Source organism: Peromyscus maniculatus, chromosome 10, assembly GCF_049852395.1.
Source record: "Peromyscus maniculatus bairdii isolate BWxNUB_F1_BW_parent chromosome 10, HU_Pman_BW_mat_3.1, whole genome shotgun sequence".
Classification (NCBI taxonomy): Eukaryota; Metazoa; Chordata; class Mammalia; order Rodentia; family Cricetidae; genus Peromyscus; species Peromyscus maniculatus.
Genome location: NC_134861.1, coordinates 9988905 through 10009732, shown reverse-complemented (window position 1 = coordinate 10009732; position 20828 = coordinate 9988905). Strand labels below are relative to the sequence as shown.

Sequence of the window (20828 nt, the reverse complement as noted above, 5' to 3'; positions counted from 1 at the left end):
GCATGGAAATGAGAGACCACTCCAACAGCCTTGACTCTCTTGGCTTGGCCTAGGCTCCCATGACCAGCCCCAGGACAGCAGATGACAGAAAAATTCTGTCCTAAGGGCCAGGAGACTGCTGAGGAAAGCATCTGAGACCCCGGGGACACTAGCTTGCCCTGGAGACAACTGAGGTATCCACAGAGCTCCAGGGGCACAGTCACAACCATTCCAGGCCAGAGACAGTCCTGGGGTCCTCCCAAAGCCCTTCTGCCCAGGACACAGCCCTTCCTCCCCGAGTGTGGGCAACAGAGGCACCTGACCAGTCCCCTCAGCCCAGGCGCTGTACAGGGTTGCCTGACCCCAGGCCACTTCCCACCCCTCAGTGGCTAGGAGAGTTTTAAGGGGTCTAGAGGGTAGAGGCCAGAACGAAGTCAACAGGCTTAGGAGAAAAGCTGACTGGGACGGGACAGTGGGGGCCACGGGGCCCATGTCAGCCTTTCAGAAGCGCGGTGGGCCACAGCCTTCCTTGTTCACTGTCCTTCTGAGTCAAGGAGTCTGACACAAAGGGCCAGATCACACTACTGCCCCTGGGATAATCATACATAGAATGCGAGATAACCCTGACATGTGAGAGAGATTCCCTTGTCCTGCTCCTGTCCCTTGTCCCCAGAGGCAAAGCTGAAGCACCGATCGTCTCTTCTAGCCCAGCCCTGGATACTGTGGCAGTCATGGTCCAACGGACAGGGGCCAGAATGGAATGCCCCTCCACAGCCCCCGTGACAACATGGCTTTCAACTAATTGGAAGAGAAAAAAAAAAGCTCGACAACTGGAGATTAAATTATTCACATTGTAGTAAACTTCTTTTTAAGGTCTCTGAGAGTTAGGAGAGGAAAATCATGTGCAAAATATCAGCTGTCCAGGGCCAGGCCGACAGGACTGGCTCTTCCTGCCAGATGCAGCTGGCCCTCCCCGAGTGGGGTATGCTACAGGCATGGCTGAGCCCCTGAGGAAGAGGCACAGAGGCTTCCGCCCTGTGTTGGGGCACCTGTCCCATGGCAGCTCTCCACTCCTTCACAGTAGAGGACCTGGCCACCTGTGTCTGCAGCCCCTCCCTGGCTCCTAGCCAGGAAGGGCTGACAGTCAGGTCCAGGCATCTCCTCCCAGGAAGGCCTGGGACGGCTGTGTGAGACGAGTGTGCGCTGTCACGACCCATCACGCCGAGTCCTGGTCCATGCTGCAGCCTAAGGCTTCAATATCACTACTGATGTCCAGGATCATGCGGTCCCACTCATCTCCCTCTGAAGGCGCTGACCGGTCGTCGGGGCTGCCTGTGGTCCTGTTCCCGTTGGTGGTAGAGGTGGATGTGGTGCTCAGGGCACGGCGGTGCCTGCCAAAGCTGTCAGTGATGATGCCGCGGCCATCTTTCACGCCAATGGTCTCCAGGAAGTTTTCAAAGTGCTGACTGTCCTTCTCAGGGATAAAGGGCCTCAAACCTGCCAACATATGACCCAGAGTGACCTCTCAGGGGGGCTCAGGACCCTCAGACCATACAAGCTATGGCCTGGAGCCAGGTAATTACATCTGACTCTGAGAAGGGCTCCCAGCTACGCAGAGCTTGTTGTCCGTCAATCTCAACCGCTTTGGCTTTGAGACATGGCATGGGTCAGAGGCCTACGACCTCCACAGCCCCTACCTTATAGGGCAGAAAGCCAAGGCCAAAAGCCACTTGTATGAGGTCTGTCCTTAGAACCAGGACTCATGCCAAAGCCAATAACCAAACCAGGGCAACTTTTCCAACCAGGAAGCTGTCCTACTCAGGAAGACCAGTGTTTCATAGTCCCGGAACCAGAACCCTGATGTGTGCAGGCAGGCTGGGCCCATCCAGACAGGATGTGGAGTTCATGTACACAATGGATGAGTTAAGTTTACAGACAGCACTCCTCTGAGGTGGAGCCTTTAAGAGAACCCCTGACATATCATTCACACTATAATTGCAGGACACAGGAAGCAGGAGGTAAGGAGTTCAAGGTCATCCTCCCCTAAACAGGGAGTTCAGGGCCAAACTCTCTATCATAAACCCAAACTAAAACAAACCAAACACATGGAAATAACACTCAAAACACCCTGCTTAGGTGAGGGCCAGGAGGTGGTAGACAGAGAGGTCAGAGGCTACTAGAACTAACTGCCTGCCTGACAGGGTTCTAAGCAGCAGATGCCCGCAGCTCAGCTCCCTTCCAACCCACTTTATCTGAGAGCCTTACTACATAGCTCAAGCTAACCTTGACTTGCTATCCTCCTGCCTCCGTCACCCAAGTGCTCAGATTATGGCTGTGCCCTATCTTCATGTCTGGCTCTGTACCCACTTTTGGCAAAGAGGCAGCCAAGAACAAAATGGGAAGGAGCTGGCTTCAGGCTTCTAAAGGTACATTCTGGGCTGGGCGCCAGGGGCCTGGAACCTGAGCCTTGCTGGGTACCTGGTCCAGAAAGCCTGCAGGGAGTGACGAGCGCAGACTAGACCCGCGAGAGTCTAGTCGCCAATCCTTCACCTCCCGACAGTGAAGAGCCCCGGGCCGGCAGCTGATGCCCACCAGGCCAATAAAAATCGAGATCAGCTGACCTCCCTTGGTTCACCGAGAGCATGATAAGACCCTCACAACTTTCAGTGGGCGACTGCCAGCTCACTGTGTTCTGAGTGTTGGCAGAAGGGAAGCTGAGGCACCGCGGTCCCTTTCAGGTGGGCTGATGTGGCGGGCCTGACACCTAGACCGGCAGTGACTCTGACAGAATGTTCTGGGCTCTTCGGGGGTCTCGGACAAAGGCTCATCCTTCCATCTAGATGATGCCTTTGCTTTCCCACTCCCTAAATTCCTCCATGCCCCCCCAATCCCACCGACAAAGTTACCTCCTTAAGGAGTCCCTTGACTCTTTCCAGCGGCACCCTTCTGACTTGCTGGGGTTTGTTTAGACTCAGTCTCAGGACCCTTTCATGCTCCCTGGCAGAGCCCATCCGGCTCAGCTCCAGGGTCTGAGCAGGGGGAGGACACAGCAAGGGCCCTTCCGAGTAGCTCTGTCCACCCTGCCTCTCAGGCCGGCTTGGACGGCAGACATGATGGGGCTCCCCCCGCCCTCCCCGTCCAGAGCCCCACTCACCAAGCAGCAGGAACTTGCGGCTGTCCCCATAGAGCTGCCGCAGGCTGATGCAGAACTCGTGGATGGAGGCCCCGTTGCGGTATTCATGCAGGAGCGCTGCGAACTGCTGGATCTCCTGTGACGACAGCTTCGTGCGTAACTGTGAGGGGGAGAAGCGCAGAGGAGTGAGGGGCCGGCACGGGGAGGTGTGTGGGTGTGTGCGCTCGTGTAGCAGCTGGACCCCGCCCTTACCACGCCCCCAGTGGCCACGGCTCAATATTTAGGTGCCAGGCCATGCTGCAGACACACCGGTGTGCCTGCTATGGGGTCAGAATGGCCACCGTATGTCTCTGTCATCAGGCCCGGTATAAAAACACCACCCAGAACCAGGAAGAACACAGATCTGCTGTCCCAGTACAAAAGGGTCCTCAGGAGGACTGAAGGGAAGGAAGCTGGCTCTGCGTGGAGCAGCAAGGTTACATACATGACCCCGGGGGAAAACAGATCTGGAAGGGTTGACTTTTCAAAGATAAATCTAGGATGCACGGAGGCCTAAGGCCTAGGCACTGATGGAGCTGCTGTTCCTAATCAGTACCAGCATGGTCCAGGCCAAATAGCCCAGCATCAACTGGGGCCCACAGACTCCCACCCCCACAGACCAGCAGCAAAACAGGGCAGGTGGTGGAGCCGGCTGCCTACCGTGAGCATGTAGTCCTGCAGCAGTTCCGTGGCACTGGTGCTCAGCTCACTCTCGCTGACAGTCTTGCTATGGGGTGATGCCTGCATGCAGAAGGGCAAGGGCGGCAGGCCTCCCACATCCCCAGGGTCAGGGAAGCAGCTGCAAAGGCACAAGGTGGGCGGAGCCCCAGACTACTCAACCTCACGTGCCCGCTTAGGGCTGGGGCCTGTCAACCTGCTCGCCAATACAACCATAAAAGCAAAGGACAGCGGCTAAGGAGAAGTGCCTGGGCATGGCCGGGCACATGTGGAGATCCAGGCGATCCCAGGAGGCAGCTCAACCTTACCATGCAGCTGAGACGCCCTAATGGAGCGACTCTCAAGATGGGTTCTGGGCAAAGAGAGGGGGTTCAGAGGAAGGGCTAGGCTAGGTATCCAGAGCTGAGGGACGGCACAGAGGGGCAGGAAGGCTGGGAGCTTGCACAGGCAGAATGAACAGGAATCCAGAAGGTGCAAACCACCACTATTTAGTGTGCCTTTTCCAAGGGCACTTCTGGAGGCCACAGAAGGGAGGGAGGAGAAAGGACAGGCAGGGCTCCAGAGGTGGATGGACATCTGGAGCACTCGACTCAGTGAGACTGAAGAGAACTTGTGGGCCCCCGAGATAGAAAGTAGCCACAGAAGACCATGCATTTAGTGATCCAAGACCCGAGCTCAGTGCATGTACTCACAAGGTGCTGGTTTCAGCGTCGTAAGTGTCCTTCATGTCCACTTTCGTGGAAGAATCATCTGTGCAAAAGATACAGAAGACACAGAGGACTTTCAAGTACTGGGTAGGTGTTTCGGGCCCAGGTACCCAGCCGGCCCTAAAGTGAGCACTCGGCTCAGGTAACCCCAATGCCACATCGACAGGCGGCAGCAGCAGCCCCAGCTTGGAGAACTTCATCATGGAGCTTCCTATCCTAGCAAGTGCTGAGTACCCAAGGCAAGGGTCCTAGACTTGAACCCTCATCCCTCCTGAGGTCATCTATCAAATACGCATCCTGTCATAGACTGGGATGGAGTCCACACAGGACTCACAGATGGCCAAGGTAATAGAATAATAGTTGCTTTTGGACATGTCAACTAAGTGCTCAACTAAACCAGATAGGTAATGCCACTTGTCCCAGGTCACTCAGCAGAAGCCAGAGCTAGGCAGTTGGACCTCTGCCTGGACATAGCCGAGGCCTCAGAATCCCTGAGTCCCTGGGAGGATGAGACCCAGAGTGGCTGCCGCCATAATGTCCAACAGACACCACTGCGTGGAGTTTAAGACTGCACTTTGCGTCTCCAACCCCAAGGAAAGCCGCTCCACCACCCACAGACAGTGGGTGGAGACTCTCAGAGGCAGAGTCTTGAGAAAGGCTAACAGGGAGCAGGGGACTGCTGATGCCAGAGGGACCAGGTATGTGCAATGGCATCTGAAGACATCACATCCTCTCCTGGGATTGGGACTCCAGCGGTGCAAGGCAAGAGGAATGAAGGTCACTAGTGAGTAGACCCTGAAACAGGGAGGCGACCCTGGATTGTGTGGGGGATGGGTGTAGTTACAAGCACTTTGCTGTGGTGTCGATATAAAGTGTCCACCTAAAAGGCTCAAATACTTCAGCTGGCTTTGTCCCAGCTGATGGCACTATTTTGCAAGTTCTGGAAACCTGAAGATGTAGGGCCTAGTTGTGCAAGTGGTCACCGGGCTCTGTCCACTAGAACCTCATCCTGTCCAGAACCCCTCCGGCTCTCTGCTTCCTGGCCCCCAGGAAGGGACAACTTGGATCCTCCTGCCCTCTCACCATGACGCTGTCCTCCCCACGGCCCAGGTACAGGGTCAGCCGTAGACTGAAACCCCTGGGACTATGAACACGCAAACCCTCCCCTTGTGTGAACTGTTCTTCTCAGTGTCCGTCACTGTGATGGACAGCCTAATACAGCTTCTGTGTGTCAGCAGGAGCTGTGGCCATCGAGAAAGGCAGAGGTGTGCATGGCCTCAGTGAAGACCAAGGAAGCCTCCAGACAGTGGTTCTCAACCTGTGGGTTGTGACTCCATAAGGGTTGCATGTCAGATATATGCGTTACAACTCCTAACAGTAGGAAAATTAGTTATGAAGTAGCAACAAAAATAATTTTATGGTTGGGGTCACCACACCATGAGGAGCTGTACTGAAAGGTCGCAGCACTGGGAAGGTTGAGAACCACTGCTCTGGAAGCCGGAAAGGTCAGGAAAATGAAGGCTCTGGAGCATCTAGAAAGGCTTCTGCGCCCCGAGGCTTGTGCTGAACTCTGACATACAGAGCTCTGACAGGTGAGCTTTCTGACAGGGTGAGCTTTCTGACAGGGTGAGCTTTCTGACAGGAGAGCTTTCTGACAGGGTGAGCTTTCTGACAGGAGAGCTTTCTGACAGGGTGAGCTTTCTGACAGGAGAGCTTTCTGACAGGAGAGCTTTCTGACAGGAGAGCTTTCTGACAGGAGAGCTTTCTGACAGGAGAGCTTTCTGACAGGAGAGCTTTCTGACAGGAGAGCTTCCTGACAGGGTGAGCTTTCTGACAGGAGAGCTTTCTGACAGGAGAGCTTTCTGACAGGAGAGCTTTCTGACAGGGTGAGCTTTCTGACAGGAGAGCTTTCTGACAGGAGAGCTTTCTGACAGGAGAGCTTCCTGACAGGGTGAGCTTTCTGACAGGAGAGCTTTCTGACAGGAGAGCTTCCTGACAGGAGAGCTTTCTGACAGGGTGAGCTTTCTGACAGGAGAGTTTTCTGACAGGAGAGCTTTCTGACAGGAGAGCTTTCTGACAGGAGAGCTTTCTGACAGGAGAGCTTTCTGACAGGAGAGCTTTCTGACAGGAGAGCTTTCTGACAGGAGAGCTTTCTGACAGGGTGAGCTTTCTGACAGGTGAGCTTTCTGACAGGAGAGCTTTCTGACAGGAGAGCTTTCTGACAGGGTGAGCTTTCTGACAGGAGAGCTTTCTGACAGGGTGAGCTTTCTGACAGGGTGAGCTTTCTGACAGGGTGAGCTTTCTGACAGGAGAGCTTTCTGACAGGGTGAGCTTTCTGACAGGAGAGCTTTCTGACAGGAGAGCTTTCTGACAGGAGAGCTTTCTGACAGGAGAGCTTTCTGACAGGAGAGCTTTCTGACAGGAGAGCTTTCTGACAGGAGACCTTCCTGACAGGAGAGCTTTCTGACAGGGTGAGCTTTCTGACAGGAGAGTTTTCTGACAGGGTGAGCTTTCTGACAGGGTGAGCTTTCTGACAGGAGAGCTTTCTGACAGGAGAGCTTTCTGACAGGGTGAGTTTTCTGACAGGGTGAGCTTTCTGACAGGGTGAGCTTTCTGACAGGAGAGCTTTCTGACAGGAGAGCTTTCTGACAGGTGAGCTTTCTGACAGGGTGAGCTTTCTGACAGGGTAAGCTTTCTGACAGGGTGAGCTTTCTGACAGGAGAGCTTTCTGACAGGGTGAGCTTTCTGACAGGAGAGCTTTCTGACAGGAGAGCTTCCTGACAGGAGAGCTTTCTGATAAGGTGAGCTTGTGCTGTGTAAGACTGGGATCTGTCAGGGTAGGCAGAATCCAGCAGGCAAGCCAGAACTGAGCAGGAAGCAGCAGGGGTGTGGGTGTGCAGTCCTCAGGGAGGTCTCAGGACAAGCTGGCCAAAGGAAACCTATTTAGCACAGAAACCACATGTGTGCTTCAAACATGTAAATCCCTAAATTCAATCCCCAACACAAGAAAACTGGGTGGAGTAGCAAATGCCTGTCTGTAATCCTAGCACTCAGGAATTTGTAAGACTTCTCTCAAAAAGGGGGTGGACATGGTGGTGCCTATCTTTTTTTTTTTCATTTATTTATTTTTATTGAATGTCCACTGGTGTTTTGCTGTGGGTGTCAGGTCCCCTGGAACTGGAGTTACAGACAGTTGTGAGCTGCCATGTGGGTGCTGGGAATTGAACCCGAGTCCTCTGGAAGAACATTCAGTGCTCTAAACCACTGAGCCATCTCTCCAGCCTCAGTGGTGCATATCTTTAATCTTTAATCCCAGCACTCGGGAGGCAGAGGCAGGTGGATCTCTGCAAGTTCAAGGCCAGCCTGGTCTATATAGATGAGCTCCAGATCAGCAAGGGCTATATAGTGAGACCTATCTAAGAAAGAGAGAAAAGGAGAAAGAGAGAGAGAGAGAGAGAGAGAGAGAGAGAGAGAGAGAGAGAGAGAGAGAGAGAGAGAGAGAAGACCCTAGTAGGATTTTCAATGAACAAGGGGTCAAACCAATCACAGGGACAGTGAACTGCTTCAAGCTGTGTGTACCCTGGACTCCTGGTGACCTCTAAGCCTCAACTTCCCCACCTGCAAGTCAGTAATAAAGGTGTTGTGGTTTCACTGGCCTGCGGAAGACTCAATGGCTCCTACGATGGCCACATAGCTGCTCAAGGCCCCTTTCAGCTCTGTAACCACACCAACAGCTCTCCCTTACCAGTGAATTACCAGGAACAGCGGAGAGGACAGGACAGTCCCTCCACAAAAATAAGTAGCAGATTGCAAGCTGCTCCTGACATCATTTCATGCCTGATTCACACACACCATTAATCCTCAATAAATGACAGACTTGCTGTGTTTAGACTTACCTTCAGTGAGTATGGTGGTTTGAAAGAAAATGGCCCCCAAAAGGAGTGGCATTATTGGGAGGTGTGGCTTTGATAGAGTGGGTGTGGCCTTGTTGGAGGAAGTGAGTCACTGTGGGGGTGGGCTTTGAGGTCTCATATATGCTCAAGTTTTGTTCAGTGTGATACTCAGTCCACTTCCTGTTGCCTTTTGATGAAGATGCAGCCACCGGGTCTGCCTGCACACTGCCATGTTCCCCGCCATGTTGATAATGGACTGAACCTCTGAACTGTAAGCAAGTCACCACAATTAAATGTTTTCTTTGTAAGAGTTGCCGTGGCCAGGGGCTGGAAAGATGGCTCAGCAGTTAAGAGTACCGAGTGCTCCTCCAGAGGACCTGGGTTCAATTCCCAGCACATACATGGCAGCTCACAACTATCTGTAACTCCATCATCTGACACCCTCACATATACATGCAGGTAAAACACCAATACAAATAAAAGTAAATTAAAAAAACAAAAACAAAAACAGTTGCTGTGGTCATGGTGTCTCTTCACGTCAATAGAAAACCTAACTAAGACAGTGAGCTTGCTCACGATGAATTGTGACAGTTTAGTTGCTAACTTGATTGGATCTGAGATCGACTATGAAACATGCCTCTGGGTCAGTCTGTGAGAGTACTTCTTAGAAGGACCAACCAACGGGAGGAAGACTCTCCCCAGAAGTGGGCGGCACTTCCAGCGGCCTTGGCCCAAATATAAAGTCTGAGCTAAAGCGGCTCCTCACCTGCCGTCTCTGCTCCTCCTTGGGAGTCTGACTATCCTGTTGCTGACAGCAGAGCCCAGCTTCCCTGGCTCTCCAGGCCTTCAGCACCATACTGTGACTGCTGCAGCACCCAGCCTCAGGAACCGAGCCGTGCTGGATTTGCAGTACGCAGACAGCCATTGCTGGACTACTGAGCCTGTACCGTGCAGGCCAATCCAGTAAATCACCTGTGTAATATGTATTCATTCTATGGGTTCTGTTCCCTAGAGTACACTAAGAGGATAGAGTATCAGGAGTGGGGCCCTTGCAGAGATAAACCTGACCATGTGGTTCTTAGGCCTTTGAAACTGGTCTGTAGAAGAAATGTGGAAGTCTAGAACTTAGGGCTTAATGGGCCACTCTGGCCGGGAGGTGGTGGCGCATGCCTTTAATCCCAGCACTCGGGAGGCAGAGGCAGGCAGATCTCTGTGAGTTCGAGGCCAGCCTGGACTACCAAGGGAGTTCCAGGAAAGGCGCAAAGCTACACAGAGAAACTCTGTCTCGATAAACCAAAAAACCAAAACCAAAACAAACAAAAAAAACAAAAACAAAACAAAACAAAAAAATAGGCCACTCTGGTAGGGTCTGGAAAACCAGAATGGTAAAGAAATGCACATGGTAAAAATTGTATTTATGAAGTTTCAGACATGAAATAGGCTCTATTAAGAACTAGGTTAGCTGGGCAGTGGTGGTGCACACCTTTAATCCCAGAACCCAGGAGGCTCAGACAGGTGGATTGCTGAGGCCAGCCTGGTCTACAGAGTGAGTTCCAGGACAGCCAGGGCTACACAAAGAAACCCTGTCTTGAAAAACCAAAACCAAAAAACAACACCCACTAGGTACTAGGTTAGAGGTTACAGCCTGGCAGAGTCCTGCAGTCCTCTGCTCGTGTCCTGAGAATTATAAAGTGATGGATTAATGTATTTAACAGGAAACTTCAAGGTGGAAGAGCACTCAGAATACAAGGAGGTTACTGCTCACCACTCTATCCAGGAGGACAGAAAGACATAAAGAACTGTGTCCTGAATCCAGAAGATCTCAAATAAGGTGGAAGGGGCTTCCTGCTCCTTGAAAACAACTGCCTAGCAAAGTATGTGCTGTTGCAACTGTGGTCCATGGGGTCCAAGGTCCACCCCAAGCTGGTGTAGAACTTGACAGGACTGTTCACATGATATTGGAGATGTAGGAATGAAAAATGCAAAGCTGAGAGCTCATGGAGTCTTATTCCACGGTTCTAGGAAGCTGCTAAAGCCAAGCATCAAGCAGTGGGGTCCGAATCCCCACAAGGAAGCCCTGAGATGCCACCTGTGGCTGTGTAGGCTGTGAAGAGAAAGCCTACGCCACCAGAGACCTCAGGATGTTACACAGGTTGGAACTAAGGACACCTGTCAAATAACGCTACAGTATCGAGTATGGCCAGTCTAGGAGAGGCTGGTGATGCAGGCGGAGGAGCTGGAGGGCAGGACTACCTAAGCCCCCTGGAGCCAAGGCAATCCCACCACGAGCCCCAGACATAGACATAGGGAAGCGGGAACTGGTGCTTCCCTCTTGGTTTTGATCTTAGAATCACCGTCTCTTTCCTTGCTCTGCCTCATCCTTGCTTCTGGAATGAAAATGTTCACCCTGTGCCACTGTGCCTTGAAAGTGTATTCGAATTATATAACCTGGTGTTTGTTTGTTTTGTTTTTATAGGTGTCTGGGGAGACTGGACTTTTGAACAGTTCTGGACTCTCAAGGATTACAGGGACTTCAGAAGCTGGAATGAATTCATTCGTTTTTTGCATCACTTAATTGCCATGAGCATGCTAAGCGGGGCCAGGGGCACAGAATTTGGTTTGAAAGTGAAATGTTACCATAGGAGGTTTCAATACTTGGTCCCGAGTTAGCGGCACTGTTTGAGAAGGTTGCAGAACCGTTAAGAGGCGGAGCCTTGCTGAGGGAAGTAGGTCCCTAGGCTTCGATGTTTTAGCCTGGCCCCACTTCCTCTTCCTCTCTGCTTCCCAACTAAGGATGCCAGCAGCCTTCAGACTTCTGCCCCTGACACCATGCCCGCCCTCTGGCCGCTATGCCTTCTCCACCATGAGGGAAAGACACGAAGCCATTCCTCGCTTAAACTGCATCTTGTTAGGTATTTGGTTACAGCAGTGAGAAAACTAACTCATATGAGAAGTGTGCTATTGTGAAACAGGGTCTGGTTATGTAGCCCAGGCTGGCCTCAAACTTGTCTTCATCTCCTGGGTTCCTTCCTGGACTACAGGTATATGTCTCCACACTCAACTAGAAAGTGTCTATGGACTACCAAGAGGTCTGCACAGTACTATAGCCAGCTTTCATGGATGATGCAGAGGTGCTGACCCCTGGTTCTTTCTGCCCCTTCCTAATTTCCTGCTCTCAGTCTCTCACAAAGCCAGAGCAACCCCAGGCTGTCTGGTTGTGGTCTTGCAAGGGACTATACACTGAGAGCCGCCCAGGGATGCCAAAAGGGAGGCTCCCCAAAACAAGTTCAGCCTCCCCAGTTCCACAGCACCCCTTACTGGGAGCCCACGCTTCCAGATGGGGTGCTCACGGCCCCCACTTTCACTCGACATACCGCTGTGCAGTGACTGGTGGTGGGTGGGTGTGGAGGCCCCATCAAATATGGCTCGGTCCAGAAAGTCGATGGTCGACTCCGTGTAAACAATCTGGAAGACCTGGCTGAGCAGGGAGCACAGTTCTTCCGCGGCGACCTACAGTGAGTGGAGAGCAGCGGCCGTCCTCAGTGGCTGCGGCCACAGACAGCACCTTCTCACACAGTCTCCAGGGCGCCCATCACGTCTCAGAGGCCCCACAACTACAAACGGGGAGCAGACTGTGAATAAAGGGCCCTGTGCCTTCCACGGCCCAGAGGGATATCAAAAACCAGAACAAACGCTGGAGAACAACAGAGTCTGTCTGGCCTAGGTGTGGCCTCACAGGCGTCTGGAGACCATGTCAGACATGGGTGCTGGCATCGGTTTTACCTCCTCCCCCTCTAACCGGCTGTCAACATGTTCAAAATTCTACCTAAGCCCAAGTAAAAGAGAAAAGACACCACTGGTCTCACTTCCAACCTTAGAGGCATTTCCAGAAGCAGAGTCCCTTTATAACAGTGTGCCGTTTAAAACAGGGCTTCTCTAGTGGGCTGATTTTGTCCTGAACCCTAGATGTGATGATATCTGGGGACATTTTTGATCATTACAAGGAAAAGCCAGGGATGTTGATCAACACTCTACAGTTCATGAGTTAGCTACCAGCAACAAAGAACGTGTATTTTCAAAAATTTCTATTTTACGTGCATTGTATTTTGTCTGCAAGTATGTCTGTGTGAGGGTGTCAGATCCCCTGTAAGTGGGGTTACAGACAGTTGTGAGCTGCCATGTGGGTGTTGGGAACTGAACCCAGGTCCCCTGGAAGAGAAGCCAGTGCTCTTAACTGCTGAGCCATCTCTCCAGCCCCCTAAAGAGAGGATTAGATTGAAAACGTCACCAGCACCAAGGCTACGAGTAAAGTGAACTAGAGGATATTTAGGAAGGCAGCCATTAGCCACTGAGAGTAAGAGACGAAAACGAAGGGCAAGGGGGCAAGGGACTCCTCCTGAGGCTCCACAGCCTCCTCTGTGCCTCTGTGACCGCCCACGTGCTGGGGAAAAGGCTAACTCTGTTCGCAGCACCAGGCAGGCGTGAGGTGCAGGTCACCATGCCTGTAGCCATCGCTGTCAATCAATCAGTGTGGGGGTGGAGAGAAGCATCCTGAAGAGGAGACGGGCGAGCAAAGCTCTGGTGGCCGTCTCACGGATGGGGCTGGGGTGGCGAGGGACCGGACTAGGGCACGGCTGGCAGAGGAGGTGAAGCGGGTCTAGGTACAGGAGGCGCCCTCTGGGCAGGGAGTGCGGGCTGCCACGGCTAGAGGTGAGGACACTGACTAGGTCACGGACGGGGCCTGGGAACTGAGGGTAGGGCTTGGTCACGGAGAAAGTGGGAAGGACAATGCCTGAACTGGCGCTAGACAGAGGTGGAGGAAGGGCTGGCTAGGGCCGGGGTCTAAGCGGGGCCATGCAGGTTTGTGGGTGGGATCTGGTCTTGGGAAGGGCTGGGCTACAGGCAAGGCCTGATCATAGGCAGGACCAGGCTGTGAGCTGGGTCACGGGCCAGGCTTGGACTAAGGACAGGAAGAGGTTGTGAATCGTTCTGGTCCACAACGGGGAGGTCTCACCTTGCTCTCTGTGGCCATGATGACCAGGCAACATGCCTCTACTGGCCCCACTGCACTTTCTGACAAGGAACCTGCGCTGAGGCCTCTAGAACTTTCTGCACACAGACTTTGGCTGGGAGAGATGCCTGGGTCCTGGGCTGGGAAGTAAACACATCAGGTTAGTGCAGTGCATGGAGGCAGGCATGAGGACAGCTGAGCACCAGCTGGACCACTCACTCCCGGGGGCCTGCGAGATGTCTCAGTGGGAAAGTGCTCGCCATGCAAGCCTGACAACCTGAGCTCCATGCCCAGGAACCCTCACAAAGGTGGAAGGAGAAAACCAACCCCACGAAGTTGTCCTCTGACCTCTACGTGCATGCCAGGACACACACTTTCACCACGGCACGTGTGCACATCCCCACAGCATCATATATATAAAATATTATATATATAATATTTAATTAAAATAAATCAACAATTAAAATCTAGCCCACCAGTTCTTCAAAACAAAACTAGCTTGTGAGAACTGCAGGGCGCCAAAGCACCGTCTTCATACTCCACTGTGTGCCAAATCACGCCAGCTGGTATTCAGCTGCTTAGATCTCCATAAAAGGCAGGAGCTCACACGATTCAAGCTAACAGACAACAGACCACAGATAATCCCAACAGGGGCCCACACCTCCATCGAGTTTCTTCCTCCAGAGGGATAAACTAAGGCAGGGGACCTGAAAGCACGTGAATGGTCCAGTTGTGGGTATGGACGTAGTCCGAGGCCACCCTCACACTGTACACATCAAAAAATGCACTGTGGTTCCAGAGTCGTCCAGGGGATGGGGCCCCAAGAGCAGCAGCCTGGGAAGGGTGCCAGAACTGTAAGCAAAGCTCAGAGGTGGCTCTGCTGTCACTCTCCTCGGGTGACAAAGCTGCGGAAACCCGAGGCAGAGACAGGGAGAGTGCAGACAACGGCTCCCGGGACAACAGTGTCCTTACCACAGCCACTGACCACAGAGCTCCTGATGTACATACAAGGCGAGACTGAGCTGGGCGCAGGCCACATCACACCTGGGGCTTGACTTGTTTTTAACTAAATAGTAACTAGCTCAGTCATTTTCATATTGTTCACATGCTCTCGCAGCAACATATTAGATACAGGAGGCAAAATAATATACTATTTATATACTATAAAATATACTGTGTAACTGCAGCACTTGGGAGACAAGAACCAGAAAGAAGGACCACCTGAGTTCAAGGCTAGACAGTGAGTTTAAGACCAGCCACTGCTAGGTGATGGCGGTGCACACTTTTAATCCCAGCACTCGGGAGGCAGAGGCAGTCAGATCTCTGTGAGTTTGAGGCCAGCCTGGTCTACAGAGTTAGGACAACCAGAGCTACACAGAGAAACATCATCTCAAAAACAAACAAACAAAGACCAGCCATGATGAAAGTCTCAAAAAATTAAATATAGTAACTGAATATAAATTTTAAAAATATAGAGGGTAGGGATGTAGCTCAGCTAGTATATGTGTGCATGTATACACAAACCCCACACACACAAAGAGACTATAAATATATTATTAAAAGTAGTCTCAATTGTTTCTATTTTTGTAACGTTCTAAACTGGCTTCCTGGCCCTCGGTGGGCAGCTGTGAAGCGTGGGTACCAAGCAGGTGCCATCTGTGAGGGAGGATGCCACTTCTACCCTCTGGGCAGCAGGCCGAGACACAGCCACGCAGGCTGCTCTGTGCCACCAGCTTCAGACCTGCCACCTGTCTCTCCTGCATCATTCAAGACAGCCTGGCAGACACACGGGCTCTCCGCTCCATCCGCTTTCCACACTAGACTGCCCCAGACACTAGCAGCCCCCTGCACACAAGAGGCACACAGAGGCGACTGGTGCAAGGAGGTGCCGAGGTGAACCGTTACAAACTCGTCTGCCTGGCTCTGGGTGGGGAAACGACAAGCCTGTCCGGAAGCCTGAATCAGAGGGAATGCACACACACACACACACACACACACACACACACACACACACACACACTCCGGAAGCCTGAATCAGAGGGAATGCACACACACACACACACACACACACACACACACACACACACACACACACTCCTGCCAAAATGAGGCCAGCCCCTGGGACACCGGGATGCAGTCTCTGCTGGTGAGAGAACAGGACCTCAGTACCTAGTCTCATGTTTTTGGAATGTTCCCTATAAGGGATTCTCTATTTTCTCTTCCTTAACAATTTATTCTAATGATTCAAGCACAGAAACATTCCTGCAGCATGAGAAATACATGGACCACTTCTCCATACTAGCTTAAGACACCCACCGGAACCTGATCAGGAACCAGCCCCCTCCCTCCTTGTCTCTGAGGGCCAAGAGCCAGAGGATCACCTTGGTGATGCTGGACAGAGTGGCTGGGGTTTAAAGCCAGAAGGACCCAGTTCAAGGCCACCCACCTTCACCCACATGTGACATGAGGCTCATGAACTTCTCTTGGGTTTATTATAGATGTTAAATGATGTAATTCATGTAAGATGTTTTGTAGTTTGAGTCATGCTAAACTGACTTTTTACAGATTAAAATGCTTAGCGACAATTTCACACTGTCCAACCTAATTCAATGCCTAGCATGACCCAGACAGTGCATCCTCCCTCAACTCCGAGAAGGAAAACAAAGCACTATGATGTGGATGCTAAATGTGTGGTAAAGACTTGGCCCCAGGATAGCGCTACTGGGAAGTGGGAAAGTTCAGGAGAGCCTTTGGTCACAAGGGCATGCCCTCAAGGGAAACCATGGGGCCCAGGCCTCTTCCTCTTTTTGGGCTTTCTGGCCATGGAACAAGCAGCTTTGTTCTGCGATGCCATCCCCACTGCTGGCATCTGGCATCTGCACCATATGCCTACAAGCAGCGGGTCTACTTGATCACAGACTGGAACCTCAGAGGCCATGAGCCAAGTAAACCCTTCCCCTTTCTTTTTTTTTTTTTTTTTGGTTTTTCGAGACAGCGTTTCTCTTGTGTAGCTTTGCGCCTTTCCTGGAGCTCACTTGGTAGCCCAGGTTGGCCTCGAACTCACAGAGATCCGCCTGGCTCTGCCTCCCGAGTGCTGGGATTAAAGGCGTGCGCCACCACCGCCCGGCCCCTTCCCCTTTCTAGCTGGGAATGGAGGCTCACTGTGTAACCCAATGGGAAAGCTGGGGTACGACTGCTGTGAGTTCCAGGCTACCCTGGACCTCAGAGTGAATTCCAGGTCAGAGGAGACTATAGTGAGATCTTAACTAAAAATAAACCTCTGTGCTTTGTAAGCTGAATATCTCAAGCGGACCGTGTTTAGATGTCCTTGGTGACAATACTGGAGTCTGTGTGACTGCAAGTATGTACAAGGATGTGTGTGGGTGTGACTGGGTTGGGCCGGCAAGTGCATCTGAGTCTGTGTCTGTGTGACACGCAACTCTGTATGTGTAGCATGTGTGGTGTGGGACATGTGAGTTGTATGAAGGAAAATGTGGTGTGTAAGTGTGCTGGGCAAGGAATGAACTACTCTACACAGACAAGGCAGGGCAGCTAAAACTCCTTCCAACCCTCCGGCTGCCTGGAGATGGCCACAGCACTTGGGTTAGCATCATAAGCCAGCCACACTCCTCCCACACCACAAAACGGGATGGCCCAGTGCTGGCCCCTCGTGCCTTCTCACCAGCACTCAGGAGCTGGCTTCAGAATCATTCCAACCACTCACAGGGATCCAGCAAGCCTGGGCCAGTGCGCCTGCGGCCACACAGGTGAGAGTTTCTCCCCCGTTTCTCACTGGTTTAAACGTGAGAGTGGAGGCTCAGAGGCTGGAGGAGCTGGCACACGGGCATCTAGGGAGGTGGGCGCTGTGTGCCTCAGCAGAGGAGTGGAGGGTACCACCCTGCTGTCCTTGAACATGAAGGCAGCCCCAGAGCCTGGGGGGAACTGTCTGTGCTATCCTGGCTTTGGGAACACTGGGGCTCAAAGTGCGGGCTGGAGGCTGGACGTGGTGGTGCATACCATTAATTCTAATATTCAGGAGGCAGAGGCGGGCAGATCTCTGTGAGTCCTAAGACAGCCTATGTAAAGAGACCTGTCTCGAAAAACCAGAACAAAACAAATACAGGCTGGGCTCAGGTCCCTGCCATAGCTCTCGGTCACCACCCTTCTCTGGGGCTCCACTGTACCTGAGCAGTGGAGGCAACATCAATTATGGGACAGAGACTGAGGACTCACCAGGAGAAAAGCTTTTGAGACAAGGTTTCACTATGTAGTCCTGGCTGTCCTAGAACTCACAGAGATCCACCTGCCTTTGACCACACCTGGCCCAAGAAAGCCTTATTTGAATACTGACCCTGAATGTCTCTTCAAGTCTCCAAAGTCCCTGAGTGTGACAGGGACCCTGGAGACACAGATGTTCATGGCAGGAAAGCCAATTTATAGCCACAATAGGTGGTAGCACTCAGCCAGGAGCTATAGAAGCCATCTCCAGAATGTCATGAAAGCCAGGGTTCCTCCTCAGGTTGGGAACCTCCAGACCACTACCCCCAAATCCATACCCGTCTTCAGGACCACCAGGTGGGCAGCATCATCTCGGACATAGGAGACAGCAGCGATGTCGTGGATGGGCACCCTGAGGATAATGTCCTCCCCGTCCCTCCAGGCCAGCTTGACATTGTAGGCAGACAGACTGAGCACAGCATCGTGCTCCTGGGTCAGGTGTCCAGGAAGTTGGTGGGACCGCTGCAAAGAACCACAGGCATCAGAAACGCTGGGCCACTGTATCAGGCTCTCCTCTCCTCGGGGAGCGCTGTGCTGGCTGCTGGCCACACATGACTGGTTCTAGCGAAGGAGAGGTGAAGAAAAGTGCTGTTCCCCTCAGTACAGCGGAACTCACTCCAAGGATGTCAACATGTTCGAATCATGTGGGAGAGTCCTCCGGAACTGCCTTTTAGATTCAGATTTACAGTATGTGTAAATCTGGAATATCTTCAAACTGTGAGCTTGGGAAGCAGCCCAAAACCATGTCTAGAGATTCAAGGTTCAGACTACGAAACAGTCTTCGTCGCCGGGAGCCAAGAACACCCACAAAGTGATAGGGCTGGGTCATCCCTCTCAGTCTGAGGTCAAAGTGAGGGGCCGAGGACTGGCGCAGGCTAAGAGCACATGCGGGAGGGCTATTACCTTTGCCTTGTCTATGAAATGCAGGATTTCCGTTCTACTGGAGGGGTTCAGGTAGCCGGGTATGGAGGTTAACTGACCCAAATACTGTAAGAGAGGGGAGAAAGATCGCCGTGAAAAACAGAGCCAGACTACCGCTGCTACCACACGGCACAGACCCTGTGCCTGTCCCCAGGCCACACGTCCACAGGTCACCCATGCTCTAGAAGAGTCTTTTTATTTCTTTGGTTTTTCGAGATAAGTTTTCTCTGTGTAACCCTGGCTGTCCTGGCACACCCTGTAGCTAGATAATTTTTTTTTTTTTTAATGTGCATTGGTGCTTTGCCTGCATGTCTGTCTGAGGGTACTTGATGCCCTGGAACTGGAGTACAGACAGCTGTGAGCTGCCACCTAGGAATTGAACCCCGGTTCTCTGGAAGAGCAGCCAGTGTTCTAACCACTGAGCCATCTCTGCAGCCCTGAATCCTACATTCTTACTGAAGTCTCAGCAGCTGCAGACAATCTTCCCACATTTCCTACTGCTCTGTGTTCACAACTGGTATTGAAAGTCTTTCAAAGATATCTCAAGACAAGTTTTGGTAGAATAGGGACCTAGATGGCCAGTGTTTCCATTCACTGTTGGGACACTGTGCACAGCCCCACTAAAAATAAAAAATAAAAAAAGGGAAAGGTCAGCCCGCTGACAAATGTACACAGATAGAAAAGTGAAGTGCCAAGGTTTGAATGCACCTCTCGAGATCCATGTTTCAAACTTAACCCTTCAGTAACAGTGCTGAAAGGTGCGGCTGTGGGAGGTAATCAGCTCACAAAGGCTCTGCCCTTAGAAATGAGGTAGTGACATTATAGCAGAAGCAGGGTCTTGTTTTATATGTATGGATGCTTTGTCTGCGTGTGTGTCTGGTGCCAGGAGGGCAGCAGAAGGCGTCAGATCACCTGAAACTAGAGTTACAAACAGTTGTGAGCCATCATGTGGTGCTGGGAATGAACTAAGATCCTCTGAGACAGCAGCCACTGCTCTTAACCACTGAGCCACGTCTACAGCCCCCCCCCCCCGCAGGTTCTCCCTCCCTTCCATTCATGCACCACACGCATGCCTAGTACCCATGGGGACCAAGAGAGAACACTGAATTCCTTGGGACTGGCATTATAGATGACTGTGAGCCACCACGTGGGTACTGGCAATCAAACCCAGGTCATCTGGAAAAGCAGCAAGTGTTCTGAACTACTGAGCCATCTCCCCCACCCCCACGCCCCTTCCCTTCTTTCCTGCTATGTTCTGGATGGCCTGGAACTCACTCTACTTAAGCTTGAGACAATGTCTCACATAATCCTGCCAGGCCTCAAATTCCCTCTGCTGCCAAGGACCTTAAACTTCTGATCCTCCTGCCTCTACCTCTGGAGCCCTGGCATCCTAGAGAGAGGCCACGCCTCTGCTTTTGGCAGTACTGGGGACTAGGCAAAGAGCTCTGTCTACTGAGCCACGTCCCCAGCCCCTCATCCTCCTGCTCCAGCTCCCAGTCCTGGGGTTGCAGGCACCAGTCAGCACTCTGGACTTGGTGCACTCGGAAAGAACAAGTTTCATTCCCTTTCCGCTCTCTCCCCATCCTGTCCTTCCACTTCCTACCACAGAGGATGCACCGAGAAGAGCTTCATCGTGAGAGCCTCCGTCTCCAGAACCACAAGGAAGAGTCTGTCCTCACCCAAGCTAACTCTATCAAAGCAGCACTAACGGCTAAGACAAAAGCAAGCAGGCCGCAAGGCCTTGGCTCAGCAGATTCCAGACAAGTGATCGGGGGCACTGGAGGCTGCGAGGGCAGTTCTGTCTGTACACTACATGCTCAGTTTTCCCCCCTCATATAAAACATAAATATGTATTTTAAAAATTATGTCAATTATTGAAAAAAAATAGCCAAATGAATGGAAACACATGAACTATGAACCAAAGGCTGAGGGGCCCCCAGCTGGATCAGGCCCTCTGAATAGGTGAGACAGTTGATTGGCTTGATCTGTTTGGGAGGCATCTAGGCAGTGGGACCAAGTCCTGTGCTCATTGCATGGGTTGGCTGTTTGAAACCTGGAGCTTATGCAGGGACGCTTGGCTCAGTCTGGGAGGAAGGGACTGGACCTGCCTGGACTGAGTCTACCAGGTTGATCGAAGTCCTCGGGGGAGGACTTGTCCTGGAGGAGGTGGAAATGGAGGGTAGGCTGGG

The 20828-nt window shown here is 52.2% G+C and overlaps 1 protein-coding gene across 5 annotated transcripts in view; it reads right to left on the bottom strand.

Moving 5' to 3' along the window:
• Positions 1–816: 816 nt before the first annotated feature.
• Positions 817–20828, bottom strand: part of Ccm2 (CCM2 scaffold protein) — a 62460-nt gene continuing 42448 nt past the window's right edge. For 4 of the 5 annotated variants that reach the window (XM_042285635.2, XM_042285637.2, XM_006973009.3 and 1 more), the window contains 8 exons: positions 18622–18705; positions 17997–18180; positions 13444–13580; positions 11804–11939; positions 4522–4579; positions 3812–3950; positions 3134–3272; positions 817–1476 (listed from right to left, as the gene is read on the bottom strand). In XM_042285635.2, the coding sequence (XP_042141569.1) occupies positions 1196–1476; positions 3134–3272; positions 3812–3950; positions 4522–4579; positions 11804–11939; positions 13444–13580; positions 17997–18180; positions 18622–18705 (1158 nt within the window). In that variant the 3' untranslated portion in view covers positions 817–1195. The remainder of the gene's footprint in view (positions 1477–3133; positions 3273–3811; positions 3951–4521; positions 4580–11803; positions 11940–13443; positions 13581–17996; positions 18181–18621; positions 18706–20828) is intronic. The other variant, XM_015991839.2, reaches the window with a different exon arrangement.